This window comes from Parasteatoda tepidariorum, chromosome 1, assembly GCF_043381705.1.
Source record: "Parasteatoda tepidariorum isolate YZ-2023 chromosome 1, CAS_Ptep_4.0, whole genome shotgun sequence".
Lineage (NCBI taxonomy): Eukaryota > Metazoa > Arthropoda > Arachnida > Araneae > Theridiidae > Parasteatoda > Parasteatoda tepidariorum.
In genome coordinates this window covers 88,757,999-88,769,546 of record NC_092204.1, presented here as the reverse complement: position 1 = coordinate 88,769,546, position 11,548 = coordinate 88,757,999, and the positions used below count along the sequence as shown (strand labels likewise).

Below are 11,548 nucleotides of genomic sequence, written 5' to 3'. Positions count from 1 at the left end.
GATTTGCGATAAAATCGTTACAAATAAGCCATGTCAAAAAATGGTTATCTAAATGAGCGATTCTTTACTCGCGATTCGTAATAATATCGTGCTAAAATATCGAAGTTTTAAAAACCGGGCGGAAATGTGCAGCAATAACTGTTGAAGAAAGGATCTAAAGTCATTTAGATTTTCCATGAAGTTTGCACAAATAAAGCGTTTCATAACTTTCAAAAATCGCTATTTCAGAAACTACTTGAAAATGGGTAGCAATAACTACCGAAAAGTCATTGGAATCGGCACATACGAAAAGCGTCAAAAGTGGTAATTAAAATTCGTAAATCGTAATAATGATGTATTAAAAATATTGAGATTTTTAAAACTATGCTGAAATCCGTAACGTTAACCATCGAAAAACTACATTGATTGAGATTGGGTGCGTCAAAAACTTAAAAGTGTAAATTTAAATTACCGAATTTTTTTTATTATTTTTTAAAAACAAATATTTAATTTTTTTCCATTTTGTTCAGATTGCGGCCGCGGGCCGCACATCGAGCGTTGGCGGGCCGCATTTGGCCCGCGGGCCGCAGGTTGAGCACCCCTATTTTAGATAATGAAGAATCTTAGCGAGAACAAAGATTTCCTATTTTAAACAAAAAATATTAGAAGCATTAAGGAAATTTATCATTTTCTTCTGAGCAGATTTTGGACACTTAACTTTTAATTTGATACATGATTTTTGTCTTCATTTTTGGAAATAGAAAATATATTGGTTTCAACATTGATAGGTCTAGATAAGTTTTGACATTGATATTTCTTTCCCGCTGAAAAGAAACTTCTTTTTAAAAAATTCAAATTCTTTTTTCCTGTTGAAACAAAGCTTGCTGTGTATAACAAAGAGAAAAAATCAGATAAGAATGCTAAACAAACCAAGACAAAATATTTTTATCAATAATATCAGGAAAACTATGAACCCTGCAAACTCTTAAATACATAAGAAATAATAAGAAATATTAAAAAAATCCCAGTCAAAAATGTTATTAGTGAAAGTAATTTAGAGTGAATGAAGTCAACAGCACAAAGACAATTAAGAAATAAATTTAACATATTTACACAGTGAAACTTACGTTATTAGAACAACAATTATTTCTATATAAGGCATCTTTTAGACTAGTACTATACAGTTTGGAACCAAATTAAGACTCAGTCAGATGATGACAGTTGAAATCTTATGTTTAAAAAGGAAATAAGATAAAATCTTCGTTACCAGGATGGAAACATAAAAAAATAATTACCAAATGCACTGTTATTTCTTTGGTCATCAATTTTTTTCCAGCAAACTTAATATTATAATTACTATTAATAAGTAAATTAAGATATAAGTAAAAAAAAATTATAATAGTATGTTCTGTAATTGTATTAAATAGTAAAATGCATTAGAATAGTATGCATTTAAAATAGTTATTCTTAGAAGGATATTGAACAGTTTACAAACAAGTATAATAATGAAAAAACAATTGTGAAACACATTACTGAACAAATATTTAGTAAAGATCCCCAATGCTTCATGCAACTTACTTAAGTATTCTGCCCTTCTTTTTTCAGGATCTAAGATTAATTGATATTTCTTTACATGTTTATCATCACATGGCAATCTTCTAACAGAGTTAAGCTTATAAAGAGCTGCTCTAAAACGCTGTTTTGCTTGCATGTAATATCCTTTCACTTCTGGGTGGTAATGACCTTTGAGTTTATCCCAATCCTTAAACAAACAAAAGCTAATATTAAAATATATGCAATGATTACAAAATATAATTACAAAAGCTCACGCAAACATACGCTCCTTTTCGAATTAAATATTTAAAAGAAAATAACAAACAAATATTAGAAACTCATGATTTAAACAAGTCCTAACATTTGTTTGTATGATGAAAATACGCAATAAATCAAGCTGGATTGTATAGTGTGACTTTCAGGAGAACTCCTCCAGACACCAGTCTCGCATTGTGGCGGGTACTATGGTAACGAGGAAAAGACACTTTAAATAGGAGTGTAGAGTGAATAGTTTTCTCCATTTCACCCCCATTAGAAATGTGCTCTAGCTTGTTACCATAGTAGCGGACAGTCCCAGACTTTTAGTCTGGAGGAGTTGCCTGGGCTCAGCTAAAATTATTAACAGAAATTTATGTTCAAACACACATTTGAAGTTTGCAGTAGAAAGACAATTAACCCTTAAATAATTTTTTAAAAAAATGGCATGCTAATGTTCAAGTTCCAGATACGCCATTTTGGGACAGAAAACTCAATTTAGTGCAATGATGCAAAACATCAGAAACATGTTTTTTCAAACTATAAATTATTCTAGAGCAGAAATTAATATTTAAAAGAAATACAAAATTGAATAAATTATAATGAAAAATATTTGTTATAAGCAGATTTAGTAATTTCCTTAAGAGCTTCGATTAGAGTCCAAATTTCTTAAATCACTCTTCTTTTAATGGTTTTAAAATACCATAACTACTGAACTCTCAAGTAGAATAATTTTTTACTCAACGACTATCTGAAGATTTATTAATAAAATAACTGTAACGTAAATCAGTTCAAAGTAGTGAAATTGAATAATCTTTAATCGAAACTCATATTTTTAATTTTAAGTGTTTCACTAATTACAAAAGCCACTGGATCATCAAAACAACCTTTAATTACCAGATTTGATTTTGTAATGTAAAAATAGCTCCCATTTCATTTCATTTTTAAATCTCTCACTTTAAAATTTTAGTTCATACCTGAAAAACAGCAGTATCATCAAGTGACCATTTAGCTGCATTTTTATGGCTCCATCGAATACTGAAATAGCAATTATCTTTATCGATCCATTTCAACAATTCTCCGTAGCGTCCATCATCTAATGCTGGTAAGAGAAAATCCTCTATAAGCCTTCTTCCAATGCGAGTCATACCTGTTTTTTCCTAAAATAAGTCAAAAATGATATTAGATGAAAATTGAAATTTTTTCTGAGGGCAAAAATCAATATCATCTAAAAATACACCAGTCAAAATTAAGGAAGTAACTAATATTCAGCCCTTTTGCTGAATATTTGGTTGCACAAATGCTTTTTTTTAATATGCATATACAGGGGATGTTTCCACATCGTGATCTGTCACACCAACTACAATCATCACGGTGCCCAATAGATTTCAAACTTACATTTGTAACTTACCTACTCTATTATTTAATTGTCACCTTTTCCAGTTTGGTAAAACAGATAACCAATGTCATAGAAAGCTAATTCTTAAGGTTCACTTAATATTTCAGAAGTAAGAACATTTTTTTTTCTTCTGTTTCTCTTTTGCTTATTTTATAATGTTATTTATTATTGTTTCTTTTTATCTGCATTCCTACTTTTTCAAGGACACTTTTTGTAAAAAATCATGTAAGGAAAAAAGTTAACTTCCTCTTTTCTTTAAAATTTTTTTATTTTTATAGACGTTTTCATTATTACATGGCAATTAAGAGGGTTTTTGTTTCAATACAACAAAAAAAAAACTTAGTTCGTAATGAGTTCTATCATTTACCTTTTAGGTTACTTCAGGAAGAAAAAAAACTTTGAACTTGGCTAATTTTTGCAAACTGGTAGATACAAATCTGAGTTTATCATTGGACGCAACAAGTAGCAATACATTGCAGAATAAGTAAAATATGTGCATATCATTTCAACAAAAAGGAACATATTTTGTTTTGTAATTCTTGGATGCATAAACTATACATCAGAGAGAAAATTGAAGTGCTTTAAACATTTAACAAAATCATTATTTAATAATTTTATGTCATTTACAGAATTAAATATTCACTATTATAAGAAAGTTTGAAAGAAAAAATTTGCAAAAATATTTTAAGAGTCAAACTAAATTATTTGCCGACTAATGCAAACTGGTCACTTCTAATAATTAATCTATTATGTGTAGATTTTGTAATCAACATATCCCAGAACTTAAGTGCACAATCTTAAAAATAGATGAAATGAAGAAATTTTGTGACAAAGGTCAATTTTAAAAATTATCTGACAATGTCATTGCTAATTTATTAAACATTAACCTGAGCAAGACTTTCTATTCCTAAGGCTATTTATTCCAGTGAAAAGAACCTAAAATTTTAATCCCCATCTATTCTACAATAAATTTAAAAATTTATACTTACATTTAAAACATATTTTACAACAGCTAAATTTATAATGGGCCTTTAGGGTTATAATTTCTTGGAAATGTTATTACATTGATATTAAAGGTTTTATCTTTTCCACAACAAAACAAGAGTGGTATGTATATTATTATTTAAGAGTAATAATAGAATAATAAATAAGATCAAATGTGAATGAAAAAAAATTATGTGAAACTTATATTGTTATTTTATTTAATTGTTTAAATTAAAATTAAGAAATTATTTAAAAAGTTGGCTGAGGGTCTAAATTTTTTATTAACTTTTCTCCTGGCTAATTGAAAAAATAAACAATAATTTAAACCCTTTCAGTTAGAACTTTCAGCATACATACAAGAAACAAGCAAGAAACAAGCATAACTCATACATTTCACCAAAACTTTGGTGAATGAAAAAAAGTATAATTATGATGTTAGTATAATTATAAGTTAAAATAACTTCAAAAAAAAACTCTGAATTTTTCCTTTACGATGACCACATGTCTTTTTAGTTTCCATATTATAATTCAAGCACAAAAAAGAAAAATTTAAAATACAAGAACATTAATCCTTAATACTGAAACAGAGTAGAAAGAAAAAAAAATATCCCTACATTTTACTTTAATACTCAATGTTACAAAATATGGACATATTTACAATTTAAATCCATCTAAGAATTTCATATATATCTTTCAGTCCATGAAATACCAATATAAATTAACATCCAATAACATATCGCAATATTTATACCTAATTTAATTTATATAATATATTCTTCCTGATAATACAATAGTAATTATTTCCAACACATCAAATTTTAATTTCTTAAAAAATTAGCAACAGATAGTGATGAAATATGATGAAGTGAAATGTAAATTTAAGTGGCTTTAAATCTAAAATAGAAGGTAAATAAAATGAACTGCAACTCAAGAAACTTTTAAACAAAAAATTAGAAAGATTACATTTATAAAAAAAAAAGTAAAATATTTGAATCCATATTGTAACTTATGGTATACAATAATCTGTTTCTAATCCATTAAAAAAAATCCTAAGTAAATGTGTCACTTAATAGTTTAATGGAATATAAGTAACACCCAAAATCAACTACAAATTAATGTTAATTTTAAAACTTAAATTAGTTTAAAACCTAACTTTTAATACCATTAAAAGATATATCAACACAAGGCTAAATAATAAAAAAAAACTATTTCTGGAACATAACATATGATTAATAATTCTTTAAAACTGTTGAATTATATTATATAATTTAATCTACCGTAAATTATAACTAATAAGAGAAATAAATTAAATCTCCAAACAGTTTACATTCATTTTATCATGGGACGCTGAAGTTTTACTTTCAGTTTCAGAATCCACCTATAACAAAGGAGAAATAACACCTTTCTCACGCTCCCAATAAACCACGTGCTGATGAAGAAATGCTCAATTAACTAATTTATATTAAAACTGAAGTCAAACATATAATAATTTACCAATTTAACACTCATTCAAATCTTGAAATAACTCCAGTTAAAAAAATTTATGGCAAACCTAACTTAGCCTGGCAAAAGCAGCGGGAAATTTTTTTTGACCACGTGCTTATGAAAAGAAAATAATATTTAAACTTTTTTGAAACAAATACTAATAAAAAATGATAATATAACTTTAAATTCGATCTAAAATAACTCTACATGTGATCAACACGTGCGAAAAAGGCGTCACCAATTAAAATATAATACAGTTGTTTTTAACCGATTGCGCGCGATTCTGAATATATGGTTTTCATTGTCTGGCGCGCTTTACAACCGGCAAAGAAGACTTCGGACAACTTAAGTAAAAGTCTAGGACGTATAAAAAGAACTTACCGAAAAATATATTGAAGCAAATATCACAAGTAGATGAATATCTTCTCAAAGTATAAGAAATAAAATGAACAACCAAACTAAAGAAACTTTGAGATACGAATGCGTACTTTCAACGTTGACCTTCGAAACTTCTAGTCAGAGAGTATCTAGTTTTTCATTCTTCCCTTTCACAAACAACGTTCGTTTTTGGTTGAATCCGTCACGTGACATCAATGTGCCGTTCCCCCCTCCACCGCCAAACCCACCAGTTATAGCGAAGCCGATAACGGAACAAAAACTTAGAAACTACTACGTTGTAAAGCGAACATTGCTCACATTTTAGAGGAAATAGCTCCATTCTTGGCGACTTATCACTGTTTTCTTTGTTAGTTTCTCTTTTGCAACTCCGTTATGCAATGAGTTATTTTTTTTCGTAGTTTAATTAGTTTTTGTTTCTTTCAACTTGCTGATTCATGCTGTGCTTTATGGGCTAGCGCGTTAGATTCGCGATTACAACTTATCTTGGGTGTAAATTAAGTGATGAATTGAAAAAACAATTTGTTGATGAAAATAATAACAAATAACTGTTGATTTTTATTTTAATTTATCGCAAAATATTGAAACTTTTTTTGAAGAAAATTAATGTTAAATTAATTTCTATCCGAAAACAGATTTTTTTATTTTTATACAACCTAATGCAATTGATCGAAATTTTCATAAACCAAATGACATTTTCTTCCTTTCTTTCATTTATTACTTATTTATTTTTCTATTACTTATTTATTTATTATTCGTTTAACTTTTACGCTAATTATCTTACATTGATTTGAGAATTCATTCTTTAATAAATAAAAAAAAATTTCAAGTTTTTGAAGCAAAATTAAAATTTTTTTTAATGTTTAAGGTGTTGAATCATTTATAAGTAGAAAATATCTCAAAATTCATAATGAAAATTTATTTGAAAAAAATTCATAATGAAAGTCCGCAAATTTCAGAAATTGCAACTTTGTTAATATTTAATTTACAGTATCTTCGTTATAAGATGTTTTAATTCCATGAAAGAAAAAAAAAATTATTTACAACAAAAGGCAATACGTTTTTGTGTATACTAACATAGAAAGTGGCTTGATAATTAAATCGAAGTAATTATTTGGCATATTAAAATTCAAAATGTGCTTTGATTGAATCTGTTATGAGTCATCAAATATTACTTTTGTCAATGGCATAATAAAATATGCTGAAATAACATTTTTGAGGACTTAATTATTTCAGAAAATACATCAATAATGCGTACTGTTCAGTTATATTATTATTATAACTTCTTAATAACGTTCTTAGCTTTATTTCGTTTTTGATTTCGTTTATACATTGTTCAAAATTAAAGTCTTGATTCTAGAAGTATTGATCCCTTATTATATATTTTAAAAAATTATATTTTTAAGAGGCTTAGCCCTATTTGCTACTGTTCACCAACCCCTATGATTGTCTTCTATTTGTTTATTTTTTCCTTGACCTGGCAAAAAACAGTATTTTTTAAATTTGGAATTATTTACTATATGAGTGAATTACCTCTTAATCTCTCTCTTTTTTTTTCAAATATAGTTTTTAGCAATGTTTCTTTTTAAGCTGGGACAGCCTGGTCGGTAGGGCGCTGGACCCATGTCGAAGAGTTCATGGGTTCGATCCGCATCGGTATATTGTGACTGATGCACGTTAAATTTGTCGAGTCGCAAAGTCATCCATGTTTCCATTACAAATCTGAGGGTACTGATCCAGGAGTTTCCTTGTCTTCTGAATTGGTACAAAATTACAAGGCTACGGGGTTGAACATTAGTAATCGTAAACCCAAAAATTGGGTCAGCTGTTACAGACGGATATAAATTTTTCTTTTTAAATTTTGAAAATGAAAATTTCGAAAATAATGTGATTTTAATATATTAAACATTGTTCAAACCCCTTATCCCCATAATATTTTGAAAACAACTTCTTGTCAAGCAGTCGTGGGAGCTACAGATGAGACTGGCTTAAATTCCTGATAAAATTTTCATAAACTTTTTTTTTATACAAACGTTTAGTCCAGTTATTAAACATAAAATTTAAATTCATAAGGCATAAACATTTACAGCTATTTGCTACTTGCGTTCGGTGCTTTTACTTTGTGAAACAAGCCCGAATTGTTAAATAATTTTTATTTAGCTTAATGTTTGTTTTAGACATCTTGGAGTTGGTACAGTTTTTTTTCTTCTTCGCATTCTTCTTTTAATTTATCAATTCCTTTGTTTAGACATCAAAGGACAAGTGCCGGGACCGCAAAATTTGATCATTTATGCGAAGTATATCTCGGGCTCGTGTTAAAAAGTAGGCTCGGATTAAAATTCTTTTGGCTTGGGCTCCGAGCTCATCTCTAAGGCAAGCAAAGTATAACGTAGTTTATTTTATATAATATTAATCCTAAATGAATAAAAACTGCTGTTTAATTAAGAATACATTATATATATTCTTTAATATTAATGCAAATATCAGTCTCTTCAACCGTCGCCATATTTTCAAAGTTGACAAGTCATTAAATCAAATTGTACTACAATTCAGCTGCCATGTCGAACTGTAAGAGTAAGTAATAAATCATACCTTTATCTTTAAGTCTGATGTTTGGTATTCAGGTTTGAGGTGTCCCTCCTGGGAAATATCCGGATATGTTGCACCCTTTAAAGTAACATTCCTCCAGTAAATGTAAAACATGCTGGGTACGTGTAGTACGCATTCATTCAAAACTGGTTGTTTCTTTGTATCAATGACATCTGTTCTTAAATCTGTCATCGTAAATGACCTTTAAGTGCAAAGGTCATATCATAACTAGAATGAAAAATGAAAAAAAAGAAAGAAAGAAAACTTTGCATAAATTAGTGTTTTCATAGTAGCGAAAAATATGTTTAAGTTATTTCTGCTGAACTAAAACCCAATATTAAGTAGCTTGATAAAAACAGGGAAATTTTCTTGTAACAAATTGCAAGATACAAACAAAATTTATTTAGGTGTAAAAAATAAGGAATTATGTAACTAAATAACCAGTTATATTGGTTGAGTTCTGCATATGCGCCTTCTATATTTTGGTATTTCTATATAACATAAAAAAACATACTGGTCTAACACAGTTTTCCATTGTTGGCAGCACATTTTAATTGACCGAAACATCACATAGTAGGATCCAGTTTTCCAACATTCATTTAATTAATTAGTGGGGATAAATGCCTTTATATAATCTCCGCTTAAATAAAACAGTAAATTAAGTAGCTGAAAACAGGAAATTGCACTAGGCAAAAAAAAATTATTTAGGTTCAAAAAATAAAGAAAATATAACCACATATCCACTTATATCGGTTAAATTCTACATCTGCCTATTCTATATTAAGTTGGTACTTCTATAGATGAGTAACATAAAAATATATTGGTCTCACACAGTTTTCTATTGTTGCCAGTACATTTTTATTGGCTGGAAAATCGCTTAGTTGGATCCAGTTTTCATACATTAATTTCCATAATTTTATGGATGTCATCAGTATAAAATTAATAAAAGTCATAAATTGTATTGCTTTTCCTTTGTATTATCCAACTTTTGCAGTAAAAAAAATGTTTTATGCCGCGAAGCAACAATTGTAAAGCAATCATCGCGGTTGGCGAGTGGTAACGAACAGAGTACTAGTCAACACCTATGACCTAGTCCCCTAGTTCAAGTATAACTTTACACGCTTCAGCAAGTTGCCTTTAAATTTAACAGTTTCGTTTTTTTTTTTCATTTTTCTCAGTAAAAAGTATGAAAATATGTAAAAATGCTATTTTTTTTTTATGAAAAAATATTTTTTTGAAACTATTTACCAATTTCTTTATAAATTTGAGCTTCGATAATAATAAAAATAATAATAATAAAGAAAAACGTAGTACAAAGGGATGTAAGAAAATGTATACCATCCAATTCTTGAAAGCCAAAATTTGTTCTACCCTTATTCCATTAAATAATTGTTAAACATCAATAGTTCGACAAATGGTTGTATAACAATATAATACAATACCCTTTGAGTACTAGTACTTATGACGCGAATACGCTTAACGTTAAGTATACTATACTGTGAACTCAAATTTCATTGCTCTTATCAAACATTTCACTTTTAATATGAACTGAAAATATATTTTCGGTTCTATGAAAAAAAGGTCCCGGAAAAAAGGTACCTGGAAAAAAAGGTACGGAAAAAAAGGTCCCCGGAAAAAAAGGTACCTGGTAGGGAAAATTCTGTAGGGGAAAATATTTGAAATGAGAAGATTAAATTGAAGCGCTTTTTGCTGTTCCGTGCATGTTTTTTTTTTTTTTCTTTTTTCGTGTCGCGCGTTTTCAACTAATTAAAAAAGACCAATACTTTCACCTTCAATCACGAATAAACATCCAACATATAAATCCTCCCAACTTCCCCGATTGGCTACTTTAAGCCTCACATTAGCAACTTCTTCACAAAATATAATTTTAAATAGAAAATAACACATTTTTCACTTAGAAAAATTACAAAAAAAAAGTAAAACATTATTGAAAAATTTAAATAGTATCTTCCCGCTTTAAAAATAATCAAAGAAGAATAAATAAATGAAATAAAATTTTTTAAAAAAAAAGCGTAATACAACCAGCCTATAAGTCCCCCCCCCCTTACCCTTCTCCTTACCTCAATGATCTAATCTGAATTATTACAGATAAAAAGAATATTCATTGAAACAGCGAGAAGCATTCATGCTGCCCAGAAAGCGAGAGGGGAAATATCCCTACAAATTTTCCCTATGGAGGTACCTTTTTTACCGGGAAATTTTTTTCCGGGACCTTTTTTTCCAGGGACCCTTTTTTCCGTACCTTTTTTTCCATGGACCCTTTTTTCCAGGGACCTTTTTTACCGGGGCCTTTTTTTCCGTACCTTTTTTCCGGGACCTTTTTTTACCTTCATATTTTCACTCCCATGTAGGTAAAGAAATCGATGATTCACAAATCTGGTATATAAAAAATAGTAGGTATGTTTGAAAAATGTTCAGTATCCTTTGCCTGTGTTGATTATTCCTTTATCACAGCTGTGGAATGAAAGAGATGATTTGAAATTAAAATGAACCAATTTTCTAATTTATGAAGAAACGGAAACAACCCCTGTTGCATTATAAATAAAAAGTTTTCTGTTTGTGTCAACCCCAGAGATTCTGATTGTAAGATGTATGTTTTTCGAACTATCTTTTACTTCCAGTGTAGGTTGTTAATTATCCCACAATCTCGTAGGTTATTTTAACAAATTGATCTCCGAATTCATCCAGTGTTATTAATTATTAATTTCAGCATTAAATTAGTTTTTCTGTAGATATTGAATATTTCCGTATAGTGAACTGTTGCGCCAACAACAACCACCAAGGACCAAGGTGCCAAACAGATTTTGAACCTGCAATTTTTTTTAAAAATAAACATGCAGAGACTTGCCCGAGGGTGCTACAAGTTATGCCCTTCTAGTTGGTCCC

General features: G+C 29.0%; 1 protein-coding gene across 5 annotated transcripts in view; it reads right to left on the bottom strand.

The window, feature by feature from the left end:
• LOC107454653 (uncharacterized) overlaps positions 1 to 8,848 on the bottom strand; it is a 22,028-nt gene extending 13,180 nt beyond the window's left edge. The window contains exons 1-3 of one of the 5 annotated variants that reach the window (XM_016071911.1): positions 8,645 to 8,848; positions 2,766 to 2,948; positions 1,558 to 1,741 (exon numbers count right to left, since the gene is read on the bottom strand). In XM_016071911.1, the coding sequence (XP_015927397.1) occupies positions 1,558 to 1,741; positions 2,766 to 2,948; positions 8,645 to 8,833 (556 nt within the window). In that variant the 5' untranslated portion in view covers positions 8,834 to 8,848. Of the gene's footprint in view, positions 1 to 1,557; positions 1,742 to 2,765; positions 2,949 to 5,498; positions 5,824 to 6,037; positions 6,368 to 8,644 lie in introns of those variants that run through there. The other 4 variants (XM_016071914.3, XM_016071912.4, XM_016071913.4 and 1 more) reach the window with 4 other exon arrangements.
• Positions 8,849 to 11,548: the final 2,700 nt, after the last annotated feature.